Source organism: Saccopteryx leptura, chromosome 1, assembly GCF_036850995.1.
Source record: "Saccopteryx leptura isolate mSacLep1 chromosome 1, mSacLep1_pri_phased_curated, whole genome shotgun sequence".
Taxonomy (NCBI): Eukaryota; Metazoa; Chordata; class Mammalia; order Chiroptera; family Emballonuridae; genus Saccopteryx; species Saccopteryx leptura.
The window spans coordinates 17,938,287-17,959,783 of NC_089503.1; the positions used below are offsets into that span (position 1 = coordinate 17,938,287).

The window sequence follows — 21,497 nt, forward strand, 5'->3', positions numbered from 1 at the left end:
TTGTGTATTAGCAGTTAGAATGCCACATATACATGACTTGCTAGTACACTGTATTGCCTGGAGAACAAATGGTGCCAACAGATCTCTAGTAAGTAGGCACAGGGGATGTATATTCCAAAAAGAAGCTAGCTCATCAGGGACACCCCAGAGACAAGGCTTATTAACATTCTGGTTTTACTCTGATTTAAAGAAGTCTTCTAGTTAAGATAGGAAATTAGGGTGGCAAGTAGACTTTGTAAGATTATAAAATGGAATCATTAAAATCAAAATTATCCAATTCAGCTCTCTAGTTCAAGAATCTCCTTTATAGGATCGTTAAAAAGTCATCTCATATCTCTTAATACTCTCACTCCTTGGCATAGGAAAGGGTCACACTGGCCTCCTAACTTAGCAGAAATACTTAAGAAGAGAAATGTTAGTCACTCTGGAGGATGCTCCTTGTCAAAGGGCCTCTGCTTACTAAGTAGCCATTTGTAGATAACGCAGCTGGGCTCAGTGCTGTTCAGGACTAACTCCAGAGTCTCTGGAGATGGGACAAGCTTCTGGTTGTTCCAGGACAATCAGCTGCTCTCAGATCTTGCTCCCGTTCTTTAACTCCCACCCAGTTCCTATGGAACTAGTTTATTCGTAATGAATAAAAATTACTGTATGTAAGATGGCATAAATGTCCTGAACACTCTTCTTATGATTTTACTTTTCTTTTTTCCTCCAGTCTGTGTACCTCTCACTACCCCTTCCTCTTACAAACATTCTGTATTTCAGGACTCGGAGACATACCATTATTTTATGTGCCCCTTTGAAAGGTAAAAAAATCCTGCCAATTAAACCATGTCCCACTATTATGAGATGCATTTTAACTTCAGATACATTAAATGTGAGGGGGAGTATGTGAATTGATGAAACACAGCATTTCTGATGCTATAAACAGTGTATTGAAGATGTATTTTATTACATTCTTCTCTTCTTCATTGGTTACTTTGTATTCTCCATTGGTAGGATGGTTTAAAGTGTCTTCAGTGTGGGGATCATAGGCATTGTTTGAGTAGGAAACATCATTTAACAGTTCGTTGTTCTGGGTGGGAAGGGTAGTAAGCCAGTTGGACAGGGCCTCTGCCCTCTTTCTTCTCCAGGCTGTTAGGGGAAACGCTGGTGAGCCAGTTGCTGGGATAAAGTGATCGCTCATGACTATACCTAAAACCAGCTGGTTTTAATAGCAGTGAATTGAGTTAACTCCATTGTGAAAGATTGGTAGCTGCTGTCCTTATTCTGCAGATCTGCTTTTAAGAAGACTCTGGCAGGGAGCCAGAGACCTGTTCCCGGGAGAGCCAGGCAAGATGCTGCTTGAGAGGAACAATATGCATTTTTTTCTGAGACCATTTTCTTAGAAACGTGTTCCATGGCAGCGGCTTGATTGACTGCCAAGGCACATTTGAGTTGGGAAACAGTTAGGCAGACATGGCAAACCAGGGGGTCCCTGGGCCATGTTTATCAGATGTGTTTTTAATTGGACTTTGTTGTACAAAAAGAAAAAAATGTTTTAGCTAATATTTAACAGTCAGGAGATTTCATGAAAAAGCCCAGATTTTTAGCTACTATTAAAAATAATCAGATCCAGTAATACTGAGCCCACATTTTAGCTTGGACTCAGTGGATACATATGCACTTTTTACCTGCCTGGGGCTTGGATGGCTGTGCGGTATAGCATAGTGGTTTGAAGCAATTTGGAGTTTACAGACCTTTACTGGCGTCCTGGTGCTACCACTGGATAGCTGTGTGCCACACAGCCCGGTGTTCTGATGTGTGTATAGGAATGCCTGCTTTTCCAGGTTGTAGTGAAGTTATTTAAAGAAATATATGCAAAGTGCTTTGTATTTGCCTGGCATCAAAAAAAGTGCTCAATGAAATATGTGTATCACATATGATCAGTTGAATTTATGATGGGGTTAGATTGAGTAATGATTTTTGTCAGTTAAGAGCCCCAGGAATTCTTTCTTACAAAAATGTTGTGAGCAGAGCAGGTGAATAGAAGCTAAGGGAATGTGGATTAGGATGACATGGAGGAACTGAACACCAGGATAAATGCTGGCACATGATAATCTCTGGTATGTCTAATTTTCCCCTTGTGTGTTAATCCTAATGTCCTGTTTGTCTACTGGAGGTACTGTAAACAGAACTAAGGTCATGTCGCTGAAGCACTTGTTCATTTCTCACTGAAGAGCAGTGTTCTGCAGAATACAGTGGCTGTATCCAGTGTGGGAGCTCTGTAGCTCTTCATTTACTTATGTCTCTGAGTACTTAGATTGTAGGAAGGGTGTGATCCCAGATAACAGGTATTAGCTAGCTGCAATGGGGGATGTTATTTATCTTCCCCCATTTTTCCTTATGAATGACCTCTGAGTTGGTAATTGACAGGGATTATTGCCATTTTTTTAATCTCTGCTAGGAGGCTGCTGGAGTCTTCCCTCATTTCATTATCCCGTTATGATGGAGCAGGATCCAGAGAGCACCCAATTTACCCAGACCCAGCGAGGTAAGGCCAAAGTGAGACATGGCACTAGGTGGGGGGAGGGGCTGTCCTTGGGGTTGCCAACTGTTGGAAGCCCCATTTTGTGCCTCTCTGGTCCTGGTGCTCTTTTACTCTTCAGTTACAGTTTTGAGACAGGTGGTTCAGGTGATTGGGAAGTATTGAAGGTAAGTGAACAGAACCTTTGGTGACAGAGTTTTGACTGAGCTCTTGTCCTTTGAGGCTCATTGCTGTAAATGTGGTACTAGAGGAGGGACCTGAGGAAGCCACTGGCAGAGTCACAGGATCTAGTATATTCCTTTTCTTCAATCACAGAGGCTGTTGCCATTCAGATGGACAGCCAAAAGGGAAAAGTTTTTATTAGTACGGAAATTACCTATGAATTCAAACAAACAAAGAATCCTACTTTCTCTCATTTGAGAGAGAATTTAGAATATCAAAAAGCAGAATTCAGGCTCATTCAGTTGAAGTTTTTGAGACTCTCTGAAGGAAGAGATGACTGACAAATGAAACTGAGTGAAACAGGATGGAATTTTATAAAAGTACTTGACTTTAACTGACTAGAAGACATTTGAAAAATTTTTGAAGAGATTAAAAAAAATTCAAATGAGTTGAAAGCCCACCTTTACCTGATACAGGTAACTGAGGACCAAGTTTGGGGTGTTTGAGTTCATGTGTATGTACCATTTATAATGAGAGGCCCTTTGGGGTCATCACAGCTGGACTTACTGATTATTAATGATATAAAAAAAGGGTAATCTGTACATAACTTAAGCAATGCCAGAACACAGTGTGAGGCTTTGCCAAAAGAAAATAATTTATAATGGTGAGGTTGGCAAGTTAATATAGGTCAGATAAAGCTAAATGAGCCTTGCTCTAGATTAAAATTTTCAAGGCTGAAAAAACTTTTAGACCAAGTTGATTCCAGGGATTTTGAATGATTTTGTTGTTGCCACAGTTACGATACTGAGCATTCCTTCTGAGATAAATAGTGAAAAGGTCCCCCATTATTCTCTTCCTTTTTCATACCTCAGAAATGGCAAATCCAAGTCAGGGAGCATGGGGTTTGATGACTTTATAACTGGTAGATAATTTAGATGATGACTGAAGTAAGGAAGTTTATGGTAGTCTGTAATCATATTTGAAACTAATAAGCCCTAAATAAGAGAAGGAAAATTTTTTGCATGGATCAGATACTCTTGAAACAATAACTTCTTACACTTTCTTTTAGGACAGCAATGGGACTCTCGTCCCCAGAATTTTTAATGTGACAGGTTTACAAGTGATTCTTAAAGACCACTACCTGTTCTGCTTTCGTGTTATTTATTCCTACTCAGATCTCTTTATCACAGAAACTGTATACTTTGTAGTGCTTGTATTTTCCCATTTTTCTCTTTGAACACAAAATAGGGGTTTTTTTGGAGGGGGAAGTATTCTCCTTTGAAGAAAACTTGGGGATTTATTTAAACATTTAAAATTTTTCCTTGGAATAAGAGTTTGATGGTTATTTAGCTCTTCAGTAGGAGGAGGATTGCTACCTCATTACTGGTGGTTTCATTTCTTTTTTCTTTTAGACTTCACCCTACACACAATATGTATTGGTCCGGGCCTTTTGGGACAGCTCAGCATTCACATCCTTAGCTTCCCTCTACATACCCAAAAACACAGGCTAGGGATGTATTTGTAACTACATTTGTAACTGTATTTATAACTATGCCAGGGGGATTCCTGTCCTATAGTGAAATTAAACAGTTGGGGTTACCTAGTGCTGGATTTGTGTCCCTACATGACTTATTGTCAGTGTCAACATTATTTCTGCCTCTATCACCAATAATATTGCAATTTTCCCATTAGTTAGGGAAGGTTATGAATTGAGGAATGAGAGTACTTATGGTCACTTTCAGAACCAGTTTTGAAAAACCAGTTTTCATTCTACTCTTGAAACATTTTATATATACTTTCTTTTGTAATCTGATTGACTTGAGAATTTAACCAATGATGGTTGATTTCTGCTGTAAGGTTTTAAAATATTTGGTAGATACAGGAACAACTCAAGAATATTGACTTCTGTCTGTTGAAAATAGAGGATTTAAAAAAAAATTTTTTTTAATTTATTGATTTTAGAAAGAGGAGAGAGAGGAAGGAAGGGAGAGAGAGAGAAAGAGAAAGGAAGGAAGGAAGGAAGGAAGGAAGGAAGGAAGGAAGGAAGGAAGGAAGGAAGGAAAGGAAGGAGAAGAGAAAGAAAAGAAAAGAAGAGAAAGAGAAAGAGAAAGAGAGACGGGGGTGGGGTGGGGGCGGGAAGCATCAACTCAAGGCACACATGAGAGGCGTTGCTTCTCGAATGTGCCTTGACCGGGCAAGCCTGGGGCTCAGTGTTCCATGTCGACACTTTATCTGCTGTGCCACCACAGGTCAGGCCAAAAAGAAGATTCTTGATTCAACCTTGCAGCATGCATGGGAACTGGGGTTCAAATGGATAATGAAGGTTCCACAAGTTGAGACTTTTAAGAAATAGTTCTTATACTCTCATGATCTTGGCCAAAGTGTCTGTGCATCCTATGCCCACCTTCTATATAAAAGATAATTTGGGCGGTCCTGGCCGGTTGGCTCAGTGGTAGAGCGTCAGCCTGGCGTGCAGAAGTCCCGGGTTCGATTCCCGGCCAGGGCACACAGGAGAAGCGCCCATCTGCTTCTCCACCCCTCCCTCTCTCCTTCCTCTCTGTCTCTCTTCCCCTCCCGTAGCCGAGGCTCCACTGGAGCAAAGATGGCCCCGGGCGCTGGGGATGGCTCCTTGGCCTCTGCCCCAGGCGCTAGAGTGGCTCTGGTCGCAACAGAGCGACGCCCCCTTGTGGGCAGAGCATCGCCCCCTGGTGGGCGTGCCGGGTGGATCCCGGTTGGGCGCATGCGGGAGTCTGTCTGACTGTTTCTCCCCGTTTCCGGCTTCAGAAAAATACAGAAAAAAAAAAAAAAGATAATTTGGGCTCAGGAGTGTCAAATGCAGTGTACTACATAACAGACTTTTGAGTTCCAAAGACTGGCAGCTGGCCTTGGGAATTCCATTTGCTGGTTGGCCAGAGGAACAACACCTTTGATGACGAGTATTGGAGAGGTAGCCTGAGTTCCTATAGCAGTTGATTGCAGGGTCTCCTTTGGCCTGAGTCAGCAGATTGACTGAAGAGTTGCCCAGAGACTTTGCCAGGAGTAATGAAAGGTCAGGGAGCAAGAGATTTGTAAATACTTTCCCCACCAGTTGGATACAGCTTTTATTTCCATTCTCAATGAGTTTTTCCAGGTTTCCATTAAAATAATAATAATAATAATAATAATAAGATGCATGTTCATTTTATTTTTATGTTTAAATATTATAGAAGTTAAGATCCTCAGGAATCCTCATGAAGATTGCTGTTTCCTTTTAGTTTTTTGTTCTAATTACAGAAATAAATGTTTATATACATATTAGTATATATGCACTATTATTCAATTTTCTCCCCTTAAAATTTTATTTTAGAGGGCTTTCCTTGTGTGCATATAGGGATAATTTATTCTTTTTCATAGCTGCTACATAATGTTTCTTTGTATAGATAACAGTTTATTTAATCTGTTGATGGGCATTTGGGGTATGTATTTCCCAGTTTTTCACTAATTCTACCTCTATATCTATATCTATATGTATATCTATATATATATCTTTGTATGTTTCTGTAGGATAAAATTTCTAGTGGAATTGTTGAGTCAAGTATATATCACAGGCAGGTTATAATTCTGGAAATTTCTTAGTAATCCATTTAATATCAAATAAAACATTCTTCTGTTATTGTTTGTCTCTCACACTCAGTTAACAGCCTCAAATTATATGTGTTGTGCAAGATATGAAGAAAAACTTGAGAAAGAAAGGGATGTGGCAAGTTGTGTGGGACACTAGATGTTTTCTTGGAATATGAAGATGCTAAGCAGTGGGAAGGCTATAGGTCTAAACTGTTTACTGAGAACAGTCATAGTAAGGGACAAGAAAAGAGAGGGACCATTGCCTTCTGTATGGGTCAGGTCCCATGTAGCCTCTGATGCTTGGTCGTAAGAAATAGAAAAAATCTGTTGTTTTTCTTTTAGGTATTTCTCTGTTTTGCTAAGTATATTTTACTTTCAATCTCTATCCTGAATATTTTCTCTGTTACAAATATCTAGGAATAATTTGTAAAGGAGAGATAAAAGATTTAAAGAGGCAATGTTAAGGGGCTAGAACAAATCTGGAGCATGTCTGTTTGTTGGAGAAGAAAGGTGTTCTGGAGAAGATGATGCCTGTAGATGCCTTAGTCATCTAGGTTTACTGTCTCCTGGTCAGTTTTCTCATCTGTAAAATGGAAGAAGAGATGACTTGTAGACGATTGCTATGGTCCCTTCATTTTTTATATTTTGAGTATGCATGATTGAGGAAAAGCTTGCGAGTCTGTATTGCACACCCTGAGAAGCAAAAAGGGGTCCTTTTCAGAAACGAAAAAGAAAACGCAGTGTTCTTCTCCTGGGAGGGGGCAGCTGTTGCTCAGATGAGGACTGATTAAACAGTCCCTTTGCCTTATCTCAGAACAGAAACATTGGTGGTAATCTGATCAGCATATTGTGCAGTATGCACCTCCGGTGAGTTAAATGCCCTTTCATTTTCATGTCTCCAGAGTTCGCCGCGGCAGGGAGATGCCATGGGAGAACTGGATTTACTGTCTTTCACAGTTTTCCCCACATTAGTGCTAGTTTGTGTTTGTCCATCTCTGTCTCTCTCAGATTATCTCCTGCTGCATACTACGCTCAGAGGATGATCCAGTATCTCTCACGGAGAGACAGTATTCGCCAGCGCTCCATGCGCTACCAACAGAACCGGCTTCGTTCTTCCACCTCCTCCTCTTCCTCAGACACCCAGGGTTCATCAGTAGAGGGAACCGACTTGGAATTTGAGGACTTTGAGTAAGTACACACTCAGCTTGCTTTCTTCCTTCTGCTCCCAAGCTGTGAGTGCTTCCAAGTTGGCCGTTGTCTGAGCAACAGTGGTTGGCATTCTTTCTTCAAACCCCTAAATTTCTATTTATGAGTGATAGGATGGGATGAGGGACTGGAGGTTAAAATGCCCAGGGCCTTCCCACCTCTGTCAGTGGCATTGCTGATTCCCCAGATCTTGTGTAAAGAGACAGCCCATTGGGCCCCAGACTAGACTGGGAGAGCATGGCTGCTGCTCTCAGGCAACTTTTTATTTCCCTTTTGTGTGAACAGTGACTGTGGATATGCATCTCATGGACTCTGTACAAGGAGACAGGAGGCTTGGTGTTTTTCCTCTTAAGTAGAGTAGGTACTGAAAGATTAAAAAGAAATACTCAGGTTTTCCTAAAAGTTAGGTTTTCTTGGAACCCTTGACAACACCAATACTTTGAGGTTTTACTCCCTAAATTGTCTCACTCTTTCCACGCCCAGTAAGGATCCTTTGAAAGGTGCCTGTTAGATTAATGTGGTGGGTTGAGAGGTGATTCCTTCCTCTTCTGTTCTTTTTAGTTGTTGGTTGGGGGACGGGATGAGCTATAGGATCAGGGTCAGCCCCAGGCTCCAGAATTGAAGCTCCCCAATCTGAGATTTGGGTTTTGCCTTCTCTGATCCATTGTTTCTGAGCTTTCCAGCCTTTTATTATGTTTCTTTCCATTCTGAAACTGAGTGTTTTAGGCCTATATCTAATTGGACATTGGGCTTTTGTTTTGATTCCTGTATTTTGATATTCTCAAACATATCAAACGAGAGAGAGAAGAGTGGTTAAATATTTTTTTTCCTCCTTTTTTTGCTGGCAGTATTGAAATAGGACAGCCTGTGAGTCATTTTCCTTTTCCTCTCCATCTTGACAGCCTGATCAGATCTAGGATCTTAGGATTTCTTGCCTCCCCTCAGGAGCTTCCTCTTCCCTGAGCTGAGTGGATAGGTCCCCAGGAGCCATCTTACAACAGGATTTTATGATGTGTTTGAGAAGTCTGTTTTCCAGAAAGGACTAAAGAAATGGGAACAACCTTTGTACTAGTTCACCTTCCTGATGTGATCCTTAAAAGCTGGTGCAGTAATATTAGGTTATAGTAATTAAATATATAGAAATATAGAAAAACATGGAAGAGATATAAAAATAATTAAAGTTATGCCGTCTGGATAGGAATTAATATAGTATGTACAGATATGATAAACAGACTCTGCCTTTTGTGCAGGGCTCAGTTAGTGTGTGTGTGAAGTTACATATACATAAGAAGTGGCTTGTTGTCATAACTCTGTAGGTTGATTTAGGAGACTTCCCTAGGAACATCTTAAAAGTGGCTTGATGTAACATTTCAGTAGATTAACATAAAAGGGACTCCCTGGGAGGATCTTCTAAAAAGGTGGTTTGAGATGATAATCCTGTAAATTGACACCTGTTAGAAGGTGGGTTGAGATGATAATCTTGTAGGTTAACACCTGTTAGAAGGCAGTGGCTAGAAAAGGTACTAAAGCTAAGGGGCCCCCCTTCTGTGGGAGTCCCCCAGGCTCCAACGTGAATGTGGACTGTTTCCACGCTGCTCTGACCAAAGACAGCCGAGAGGAGCATGCCGACAGGGCCCCCTTAAGCTGTGCCCTGCACGTCAAAAGGATTTATGGTAATAAACTGCCTGTGATTCTTACAACTAACTTGTGTGTCAGTCGTGTCTTTCCTCCCGTGGCAGTTGGTGTCGGCACTGATAAGTAGAATCCTCATAGCTGCTTCAAAGGTAGTCTTGAAGAGACGACCAGCCCTGCTAATAATAAGCAGGAGTGTCCCACTGCACAGGGAAGTCAAGTCAGGGACGCCTGATCGACGTAGAGCCTGGGCTCTACTGGGACTAAAGCACACTAGCAGTTGTGTACTTGGAAGCAGAAAGAAAACCGGTAATGGGAGGTTGATTTGTCTGAGGCAGCTGTAAATATGACAGAAGTGCAGGGGTGCTTCTGAAGCACTGTGGTGTGCAAATGGAGCAGGGGTGGTGGCCCTGTGTCATCAACTATGAGAGAGGAGCCCAGCTACTCTCTGACTCTCTGTGTGCGTCATTCTCCCTTCTGTCCACTCTTGGGGAAGGTGGGTGCATCCAACAGCAGTGAAGGCAAAGTGTCTCCACTCCCTTAGCCATGCTGACACCTGTCGTGAAATACTATATGTTCCCCTTTAGATGTGATGAGTTTTCCAGCACCAAGATCTATTCAGGGAAGCAGTTTCGATGTACACGATGAGGCTGCTGGGACTTAGTGCTGCTCAAAAGCCTCAATAATCCTGTAGAGCTTTGGGAGTCAGTGCACATTGCCTGGCCCCGTCTCCATGCACATCTGGAGGGCTGTATTATCTTTGCAGTGGTGGGACGTGGAGCACATACCTTTGAGTTCTATCATACCTCGTGACTTGTCCTTCACAGTAGAGTTCTGGGTTAGTTTAAAATGTTCTGTTCTCATCTTACCTTCTCTTTCTTCTGCTACCACCTCCTCCCTTTTCCCCTTCCCTCCCCCTCGGTTTTCCTCTGTCAGACTGCCTCCTCCCTGTGCTCTCACCTCCCCTGTCTTTAGCACGACCTGAATTTACATTGCCTTTTTCACCTTCTGTGCACTGACTGACTTGCCATTGTTGTTCCCCAGGGGTCTTGTAGTGTTCCCTGGTTAGTAACAGTGGGCTGCTTTCTCTAATGCCCTCTGAAAGCCCCTCCCCTGGGTGTTCACCTTGCTTTGGGGGCTGATGCAGACTTTAATCTTGTTCTTAATAGCAGCTGTGGATCGGTCACCTCAATATTAGTAGTGTAGGTTTTCTAGTGAAGGATGTTACTGCCTGATTGATGTCATTTACCATCTGTTCATTCTATCTCTGCGTCCTTCCTTGCCCTCCTCCTCCACTGTAAACTGACTGCTGCTTGCAGTTGCTCCTCTTCTCTTCCTATCTGAGTGCTCTGAGGAGGGAGAGAGGGAGGAATTAGGGAATGTGCAGCCCGTTTTCATTTCTCTGCCACAGTCCTTTTCCTTAGCTTTAATAACCAGAGGAAAGTTAGAGGCATGTACTCTCATAATTCATAGTTCTTTCAGGTCGGTTAGACCTGGCCTGACATCCTCCTAACACACTCAGGCTACCATTAAAACAAAGTATTCTGTTGGGGTTCCTCACCTTCACAGCATATAATGCTCCTGCCTTTTCACCCTACTTTGACCTCTTCAGTTTGCTTCTGTTTGCTAAGGCTTAGATCATTTTGCCATTCTCTAGCTCAGTGGTTCTCAACCTGTGGGTCGCGATAAAATATGTATTTCCGATGGCTTTAGGCGACCCCTGTGTTTTGGTCGTTCGACCCCCGCCGGGGTCGCGGCCCACAGGTTGAGAACTGCTCATCCAGGTATATAGAGTCCCCAGACAATGAAGGGGAGCCATTTCCCAGAGCCATCATTTTGATTCTCTTTCATCAACCATCGAATGAAAGATATCAGCTATAATTTTTATATGTATATTAATTTATAATATACATTTGTAGTATATATATACACACATGTACATATTATACTACAAATGTATAATAGAGATTTAAAAAATCTTTTTTAATTCTTATAATAACCCAATAAGATACTTATTTTGTTGTGGTATTCTAAATTGTATATGAGTATACTGAGACTTCACCAAAATCAGACATGTCTAAGATTAGAGAGCAGGAGCAAGCATATTTATTGTTTTGACTATTATTGTCCTGCAGATTTAAAAATCTTTAAAAGTGATGTACAGCTTATTTGAGCCCTTGCTTCATGAACTTGCTGAGGAACAAGACTGTCTAGATTTATCTCTAGGGAAGATAGCTTTAAAGTTTGGTCAGTATCAGGTTAAATTTTCTGTTCTTTTGTGGTCTGGATTAATGACCATCTCCCCAGGCAGGCATCTTCTCCTGCCATTCATCTCTGTCTGGGGGAAGGAATGAGTCTGCAGGGTCCCTGTGTTTGTCAGAATGCACAGACAGGACAGAGACCCGCTGTCATCAGGTCTGTCCTGAAGCCCTTGGCATCCGTCTTTGCATAAAGCTGTTCACAAGCAGGGTCAAAGTGTGTATGCCTGTGACATTGCTGTCTGCTTGCTAGAACAAAGATGGCAAATAAACATAAAGAAAATTTCCATTTTCATTTTAGCTGTTCCTTTGAAAAGAGGAAGGGAGGCTTTTATAAAGCTCAGGTTAAGGTGCTACGTCCCAGTAATTGCTAAAGCCTGCAAAAGAGGTGGTATGCATGACTTCATGACAACTGTTCCAGATATCCCCACCCCCTTCCACATTTTATCTGTTGTTCTAAATGTACTTATGATCCTAGAATTATTCCTAGCTCATAGTCCTGCCCTTCCTGACTCTTATTGTAACTACTTTACCTTCCAAGGCAAAAGGGGCATCCTGAGCTCATGACAGTCAGAACTACCGAAGCTTCAGATTAGATCAGTTACAAATATTTCCACCACATATATCAGCCACTAGGTAATTATATTCAACTTTCTTTTAAATTTTTTAATTTACAGTTGACATTCTCAATTTTTTTGTTTGTTTGTTTTTTGTTTTGTTTTGTTTTCCTGAAGTTGGAAACAGGGAGGCAGTCAGACAGATTCCTGCATGTGCCCGACCGGGATCCACCTGGCATGCCCACCAGGGGGCGATACTCTGCCCATCTGGGGCATTGCTCTGTTGCAACCAGGGCCATTCTAGCGCCTAAGGCAGAGGCCATGGAGCCGTCCTCAGCGCCCGGGCCAACCTTGCTCCAATGGAGTCTTGGCTGTGGGAGGGGAAGAGAGAGGCAGAGAGGAAGGAGAGGGGGAGGGGTAGAGAAGCAGATGGGTGCCTCTCCTGTGTGCTCTGGCCGGGAATCGAATCCGGGACTTCTGCATGCCAGGCCGACGCTCTACCACTGAGCCAACCGGCCAGAGCGACATTCTCAACATTTTAAAAAATGTTGTTAGCATAGAAGAGAACAAGTCCTCATTCATAGTTGTGACACTAGGCTTTGGAAAAACACCTCAGTGACAATTGTTGTCTTTCAGCCTCATGATGAAGTCTCTTTGGGTGTATTACTTCTTTTCTTAATTCTTTTAATTTATCTGGTTGCATTTGGTTCCCTTTACCCAGAAATACATATTGTGATTTAATGTGCAGAAGTGTTTCATTTGAATATGACAGTCATTTCTGGGTATGGGAGATGGGTTCCCGGTTCTCACTTTGGCATGGTGCAGTACTACATACACACATCCAGAGGAGCATCACATAGCCAGAGCTTCTCCTTCTATGGCCCCCTGGCTAGATGCCTTCTGTCAAAGAAGCCATTGAAAGGTCTTCTTGGTATATGATATAGTTGAGGAGAGTTTTGAAGGCTGTCACTCAGCTCTGTTATCTAATTGGATGTGGCATAGGGAAGTTACTTGCCTTTAGTTCAAACTTTATTCTCTATCTACCCTTTTGGCATAACTGAAATTTAGTTGAGCGGTGACAAAGCAACTATATTAGAAATCAGGCCATACTACTATTATCTATCAATGAAATCTGACAGCTTTGTGAGACTCATACTTACTTCAAGGCCTCATGGCTAGAAATTCCAGTAGAGTGAAGCCAGCCATATGTTCTTGATAATACTTGCTCCTGCTTTTTCTTCTGCACCTAGAACTTCCAGGACCTCTGTGGGAGTCAGTGACTATTAATAGCAAATACATAACTTGTAGCCAAGAAAGGGAAGGGAAAAGGGAGTTGTTGTCTACTTTATTTTTAAATGTAGTTGCCTTTGTCTCTTTCTTTGACTTATAAACCATAGACTCTTTAATATTGAAGTGCAATAGAAATTCTAAGGAAACACATTGTAAAGTTACTCTTCTCTTTACATATGAAGAGATTGAGAATCAGGCAACCAACATTTGTTGAGTGGTATTATAGAGAACTAGTTCTCTCTCTCTAGAGAGAGAGAGAGAGAGAGGAAGAGAGGAAGGGGGAGGGAGAGAAAGAGAAGCATCAACTCGTTATTCCACTTAGTTGTACCATTGATTACTTCTTCTGTGTACCCTGACCAGGCCTGAGCTCGCTGGTTCAACCTGGCAACGTTGGGGGTTGAGCTAGCAACCCCAGTATTGGTGACCCCAGGATCAAACCGGCAACCTTGGTACCCCTGACCAATGCTCTATGCACTGCACCACCAGCTGGGGATCGAGAACTAGTTCTTAAAGTAGGTTGAGAAAAGAAACTATTCTCTTCCTTTTTACCAGTTTTAAGTAATTTCATTTGCCTTGACTGGGCAAGCCTATGGTTTCGAACCAGCAACCTCAGCATTCTAGATCAGTTCTTTATCCACTGTACCACCACAGGTCAGGTGAGAAACATTGAAGTCTTAAAATAGGACCTTTTTCTAGGTATATACTTAGGAAAAAGGCAAATAAATGCACAGTCATGGAAACATGAAACAGCAAGGAATGCCCTTGTTGATGAGTATTGCTAGAATGTAAAGTCTAAGATGTGGTAGAGGAGCCCTGTGAGTTAAAGTGGCCCCAGATCTTAGACAGTCTTTTGTGCCTTGCAAGGGGGGTAAACTTTATCCTGTAGGTGAGAGGGCATATTGAAGAGTTTTAAACTATAGAATAACATGATCAAATTTTTACATAAATGTTCTACAAGATTAACATGATCTTGCTGAAGTACAGGACAGCATTGTATGAAGGGAGAGTATTTGTGGAGATGTGAGAAGTCTTCTTGGATTTCAGCTGGGTGTGAAGACTGCATAGGACTTTGGTGAATTGATATGGAGGACCGAGGTAGGGAACGAGATTCTGAACAAAGGGGATAGCTGAAACAAAAGCCAAACAGAGGATTTACAGGGTTTATTTGGGAACTGAGTGAATCTGTAGCTGGAACTCTGGAGTGTTTGTTTGCTTATTTAAAATAAGTATATTTTAGAGAGAGAAAGGTAGAAGGAGCAGGAAGAAGCATCAACTCATAGTAGTAGTTGCTTCTCATATGTGGCTTGACCAGGCAAGCCCAGGGTTTCAAACTGGCAACGTCAGTGTTCCAGGCTGACACCCTACACGCTGCGCCACCGCAGGTGGGCTGGAGCGTTTATAATATGAGAAGATGGGAAGAGCCTGAACTATGGAGGTTCTGAAATGCCTGGCTGAAAAGTTTTTACTTGATTTCTGTCTGGGGACAGTCATTATTTAATATATATGTTAGATTAACTGACAGCACTGGTTAGGGTGACCAGAAGTGACAAGTGTACAGATGCAGGAAAACCAATTTGAAAGCATTGGGCAAAGTAAAGGTGAGAACATATGAGGACTGAATGTTTAGTATTGTGTGGGAAGGCCTTGGTGTATAAGAGTAGGAACTGTGATGTTCCAGTGAGAATAAGCTGCTTAAGAGTTTAGCTCTCACTTTCTTTGTCTCCAGATAAAATGTCCCAGGTCCTTTTTAATTCTTACTGGAATCAATTTTGAACTAGTTTATAAAATAGCAAGTGACTTCTAGTACAGCTGTGATTGGGACTGGGATCACTTGTCAGTGCCCACTGGCCCCTGCAGCCTGGCAACTACAGTCAAGGGCAATGATTTTCAACCTTTTTCATCACATGGCACACAAACTAATTACTAAAATTCTGCAGCATATAAAAAATACATTTTTTGTTGATCTGACAAAAAAAAAAAATTGGTGTAATTTTGATTAGTTCACACCGGGACGGCTGTTGTGTTGGCTGTTGTCATTTTTTTTATTTGATACTCTTAAGGGGAAAAGCTTTGGGCCCCTGACTAGTCAGGTGTTAAATGTTTTAAAAATTCTCGTGGCACACCAATTGAAAATCATGGTCTAGGAAATAGCCCTGTGTTCTAGTTTTAGCTGACCTTATGATTTGTCATTTGTCCTTAGGCAAGTCCCTTGTCCACCCTAAGCTTCCAGGTCTGATCTGTAAAACGAGGTTAAATTATCTCTGAAATGTCATTTAGCATGAAAGTTCTTGGACCTTTGTTGTAAGGTATGAGTTACCTACCTTAGAAGAATTTGGCCCTGGCCGGTTGGCTCAGCGGTAGAGCATCGGCCTGGCGTGCAGGGGACCCGGGTTCGATTCCCGGCCAGGGCACATAGGAGAAGCGCCCATTTGCTTCTCCACCCCCCCCCTCCTTCCTCTCTGTCTCTCTCTTCCCCTCCCGCAGCCAAGGCTCCATTGGAGCAAAGATGGCCCGGGCGCTGGGGATAGCTCCTTGGCCTCTGCCCCAGGCACTAGAGTGGCTCTGGTCACCGCAGAGCGATGCCCCGGAGGGACAGAGCATCGCCCCCTGGTGGGCAGAGCATCCCCCCTGGTGGGCGAGCCGGGTGGATCCCAGTTGGGCGCATGCGGGAGTCTGTCTGACTGTCTCTCCCCGTTTCCAGCTTCAGAAAAATACAAACAAAACAAAACAAAACAAAAACCCCTTTTAAGCCTGACCTGGGGTGGCGCAGTGGATAAAGCGTCGACCTGGAAACGCTGAGGTTGCCGGTTCAAAACCCTGGGCTTGCCTGGTCAAGGCACATATGGGAGTTGGTGCTTCCTGCTCCTCCCCCCTTCTCTCTTTCTCTCTCTCTCTCTCCCCTCTCTATAATAAATAAATAAAATCTAAAAAATAAAATAAAAAAAGAAGAAGAAGAAGAAGAAGAAGAAGAATTTGCCTTGTACTCAGCAGATACAGAATAATGAAAAGTCTCAGAAAAGTGAGGAAGATTTCATAAGGATTAGAAATAGGATATCTGCTACCTGTGGAGCCCCAAAATATTTATAAAATATATGCCTACCTGAGTTCTAGCTCTTTACTGAGGATTTTGAGTCTATTGCTTAGAATATATATAATAAATATATATAATATTGCTTGACAACTTTAGAATTAGTACCCTTTATGCTCAGGTAAAATGTATATGAATATGTATTACAAGGAATGCAGAAGAGAAAGAAAATGGACTATGTCTGGATTGTGCTTGGACTTAGAATGGGAACATTCAGAAGGAAGAATTAAACTCCTGGGACAGGAGAGGGAGGAAAGGAAGACATAACTACTTAAGATATATATATATTTTTTAACATAAAATGTACAATAGGAACATGGATTTTTATAATGTATGCAAATAATATTAAAGGTGGAATAAACAAGGAGGGGAATTTATAAATTGTAATTATATGTTATGTCACTATTCCTTGGAGAAAAATTAAGACTTTGCAGTTCCAGGAGACCTAGGCTATTAGGTATCCCCTGTGAATGTTATCAGCTGGGTCTGTGCTTTGTTCCCAGAAATCTAAGCCCTCACATGTATACACAGTCCAGCAGTAGGGACTGGGGCCTCAGTTCCTAACAGTACCTGAGTAAGGAAAGGACTTGGCCAGGATCACTGTGCCATTCAGGGACAGGAATACTGACTAGGTCTTCTGTTGTCTGAAGATTGAAGAGAAACAGAAGAGCATAGAGAAACAAGTATTTTTTAGTTTAATTTTCAGCAAAGTCATCTGTGTATTGTGAGGACAGTGGCCTTTTGAGCTGATTGTTGCAAGAACTTCATTTATAAAGGCCCTAGTCAGAGCCATTTGTCACTGAGGAGTAATGACAACCTGACTGTTTGGTTAGGACTACTAATAGGTACCTAGCAGTCTGTAGGTACCTATTTCATTCCTTTAAATTATAGCCTCTCTCTCAGGCATTTAGCAGAGTTGCTGCTGTGTTTCTCCCTTGTTCCAGAGATGTATTTTCTTGTGTTCAGCACTTGTCTTAGATGCTTGATTGTTTGAAGGGTGTTTTTCCCTTATAAAATCTTATTCCCCCCCCCCTCCCCAAATACCTCTCTGAGAGTTAATCAGAGATGCATGGAGTTCAACAACTGGGAAAGCCATTAATAACTCAGCCGCTGTCTGTCCTGCTGGCTTCAAGGCATCTTCTGCCTTCTGGCTGATGAAATTGATGAGGATTTCTCTGGTGTTTCCCTGCAAAGTATTTTGCTGAGAAAGAGCCATGTGATGGAGGGGCAGTACCAACATATCTGCATACTCTGGTCTTCACTGTTCTTTTTAAAGTCCCCCTTGTAGTGAGTGTGAACTATGTTAGGTTCCAGTATTTAGCACCCTCCACTGTCCCTAAGATAAACATAAACTCTCTGGGTCGTCATTTTTATCACTGTTTATCTATAAAACATCTTCCAGTTCACTCATATTGTCTCTACCTGACTGATTTTGCCCCTTCATCTCATGGAGCCATGCTTCATGTGGGTCTTGTACCAGCACTGAAGTGAGTGGCAGAGTCTGTGTCATTTTCTTTAAAACAACAACAAAACAAAACATTATTTTAAGTACTTTTAATTCCTTTGTTCTTTTCTTGGAATTCTAACCAATCTTCCTTTCCTCTCCCTCTAACCCCCGCCCCATATCTGTGTGTTGAAATTTGTTTCCCCATCAACTTTATTTCTGAATCCTTCTTTCTAGAGACCATAGAACCTGAAATCATTGCTTGCCCTTTTCACCTCTGGTTTATTTGAAGCTGTGCCTTTAATCAGGGGTTTTGGGTTCCAGCACTAAAACCCAGGACCCTTTTCCCTCTTCTTGCCTAAATTGCTCTTTGGTTGGACATTCTGGCCTTTGTCACCTTACCCATTCCTGTATTCAAGGTTTCTCCTGGTCAGTAAATGTGTTTGAGCTGTTCTGTTATCAGCTCTTTTCTCCTAGATTTCTTTATTTTTCTCCCACAGGGAGCATCTTTTTTGTTGACCATGTTTCACATTTTTCTAATCATTCTTGGTCCCAGTCTGTCATTCTCCTTCTTGCTAACATTCTCAACACTGTCAATTTGAAGTCATTATTTATTGAGATGATATTTAGTTCCTTCTTCCCCATCATTAGTTAAGGTGTTAGCTGAGGACCAGCAAATGCATCTCCACTCACTAAATGTATTACCTCTTTTATGCTGCCTTATGTAACTGTCAGTCTAAGGGGTTGCTTGTATCTGAGCCAGCTGATATCATTCTTATTTTCATATATCATATATATCATATATATCATATATATCCTCCAATAATCTCAAATTGTGAAACGGGCCATTTCTTGTGTCCGCCCTCCACCCATTTTTTTGTTTGTTTGTTTTTTACAGAGACAGAGAGTCAGAGAGAGGGATAGACAGGGACAGACAGACAGGAACGGAGAGATGAGAGGCATCAATCATTAGTTTTTCATTGCATATTGTAACACCTTAGTTGTTCATTGATTGCTTTCTCATATGTGCCTTGACTGCGGGCCTTCAGCGGGCCTTCAGCAGACCGAGTAACCCCATGCTCGAGCCAGCAACCTTGGGTCCAAGCTGGTGAGCTTTTGCTCAGACCAGATGAGCCCTCGCTCATGCTGGTGACCTCAGGGTCTCGAACCTGGACCTTCCGCATCCCAGTCCGATACTTTATCCACTGCGCCACTGCCCGGTCAGGCTCCACCCTTTTTTTAATGGAGGGAGAAGCTGAATCAGAAAAAAAGTTGTTTGTTCTTTAGGTTTTAATAACAATGAAAAGAGACTTGTGAAATATGTCATAGGAGCCCAGATTTTCCACCTAGCCCTGGTGTTTGTCTCTTTTTCTAAGTTGTCTTCTAGTGTCCTTTCACCAAGTTGTGTGTCATGGTGGGCACTGGTTTCTCGTTCTTTGTCCTTCAACTCTGCTGACACTGGATAGAGTACTGTTTGTTGTCCAGAGAGAGGGGACTCTTTGGACCTTGCGGGAGTCAATCGACAGCTCCACAATCTGATTCTGTGAAGGCTGGCTCTCTCATAGCAGTAGAAGAGAGTAATGGATTTGTCCCATGATGCTTCTCTATGTACCATAGTTTTCAACCTTATTAAGGCTTATGACCCTTTTTTACTTTAAAATATTATCTAACGCCTCTCATGGTAATTAGTTGTACTTTTAGTGCCCATTAATAAGTAAATTATGCTATTATGAAAGCATGAATTCACTTGTACATTTTAAATGGATTGGTACTTTGGTTATAATCTGACTCTACAGATACTTGAAAAATAATAATATACTGAATTGGAAAGCTATCTTATTTGTTTGATAACCAGCTCCTCCTTGTGTACATGTGGTTACTGAGACCTTATAATAATTTGTGAGCTCCCCAAAGCTTCATTTTGCTGGCTGGGAACTTGTGATCTCATTGTTCTTTTTAATCCCCTTTTTAGTTTCTATATATGTGTATGGTCTTATCTCCCTCTTTGCCTCTTCCTACCATCTGTAGAATTTCAAGCCAAAGAAATATATGTTAGTACACACAGTAGTGTAATTTCTCTTTTGGGAAAATAAAAACCAAGTAGTAACTTTTAATGATTTAGCTTCCAATATCCCTGGTATTGATTTGTCTTTAAATGTTCAGCATCCAATTTCACCAAGATATAAAAACCTTCCTAGGCTTTTGTTTCTGGCTTGTAAAGCTCCCAGTGGTCCATTTGAAAGCCAAAGTGTTGCCTTAATTTTGGTTCCAGGGCCAGCTTGAAGATTATTTTAAGTTGAAGGTAATCCAAAGGGAGAATTAAGAAAATATCCTAAATCAGGCTCTTAGAGGTTCATTTATTTTGTGGAGTTGGTTAAGCAGCTAATTAACTGCTCGGCCTGGCCCATGCCCTTTGGCTTCTTGTTCCTTTGATGCATTGGAAACTAAGCCATGTGAAGTCTCTGCTCACTCTTTTCTTTAGGAAGCAGTGAAGTGTAGTGCAGTGAACTAGGGCTTTACAGTCAAATAGAGCTTCCTTGAATCCTGCCTCAACCGCTTTTACTAGTTGTATCACCTTGGGCACTTGCCTCTTGGTCCTTCGTTTCCTTCTCTGTAAAACAGAGCTAATAGGCCCTGGCCAGTTGGCTCAGCGGTAGAGCGTCGGCCTGGCGTGGGGGACGTGGGTTCGATTCCCGGCCAGGGCACATAGGAGAAGCGCCCATTTGCTTCTCCACCCCTCCCCCTTCCTCTCTGTCTCTCTCTTCCCCTCCTGCAGCCAAGGCTCCATTGGAGCAAAGATGGCCCTGGTGCTGGGGATGGCTCCTTGGCCTCTGCCCCAGGCGCTAGAGTGGCTCTGGTCGTGGCAGAGCTATGCCCCGGAGGGGCAGAGCATCTCCCCCTGGTGGGCAGAGCGTCGCCCCTGGTGGGTGTGCCGGGTGGATCCCGGTCGGGCGCATGCGGGAGTCTGTCTGACTGTCTCTCCCCGTTTCCAGCTTCAGAAAAATACAAAAAACAAAACAAAACAAAAAAACACAGAGCTAATAATACCTCATGGGATAGCCAGAAGTTTTAAGTGGGATAACACATTAATAACCTTTGTATTAGTACTTAGTAGATATTTAATAAATGGTGGTTATTACAGACCATAAAGAAAACACCTAGACTTTTTTTCTGTTTACTCAACTGACCTTGCTTAGGGTTTACGTTGTCTAATATTCTTCATCATTGTCAATTTTTTAGTCTTCAAAAGAAGGGATTGCCTAGTGTCTTTCTTTCACTTGTCAGTGATTTTTTAACACTAAGGACCTAAACAGATTCATTGAAAGATAACCATTTGCTGGATGAAATTGATGAGGGTATTTTTCTTCCTTCAAGACCCCCCCAAAAGCCAAAGTGTCTCTCTACCTTTCAATTTAGAAAAAGGTATCCATTCCAGATCTCTTAGAGAATCTAAACCTAGCTTTAATTTCAGAAGTTGCAGACTTCGTAGACCGCGTTAACTCAAGAAAAATCTTCCTCTTTCTTACTGAGCTGTTAAAAAATTCTCATGACTTCTTTAGTCGAGGTACTCCAGAGATACAGTATATGAATGTGCCACCCACATTAGTAAGCAAACAGATCACTCATTTCTCTGGGGTTTTCTCCTAGGTATAAGAATTTAATTTGGGAGATATTTGTCTTTTGGGCTGGTGGCTGATTCTGATTTAATAACTCTCTTATGTGCAATCTTTTT

At 42.0% G+C, this 21,497-nt stretch overlaps 1 protein-coding gene across 18 annotated transcripts in view; it reads left to right on the plus strand.

The window, feature by feature from the left end:
• AMBRA1 (autophagy and beclin 1 regulator 1) overlaps positions 1 to 21,497 on the plus strand; it is a 229,519-nt gene that overhangs the window by 104,095 nt on the left and 103,927 nt on the right. For 14 of the 18 annotated variants that reach the window (XM_066362220.1, XM_066362229.1, XM_066362213.1 and 11 more), the window contains 2 exons: positions 2,444 to 2,530; positions 7,298 to 7,477. The exons of 1 other annotated variant lie outside the window; for it this stretch is intronic. In XM_066362220.1, the coding sequence (XP_066218317.1) occupies positions 2,444 to 2,530; positions 7,298 to 7,477 (267 nt within the window). The remainder of the gene's footprint in view (positions 1 to 2,443; positions 2,531 to 7,297; positions 7,478 to 21,497) is intronic. 3 more of the 18 variants (XM_066362322.1, XM_066362350.1, XM_066362331.1) reach the window with 2 other exon arrangements.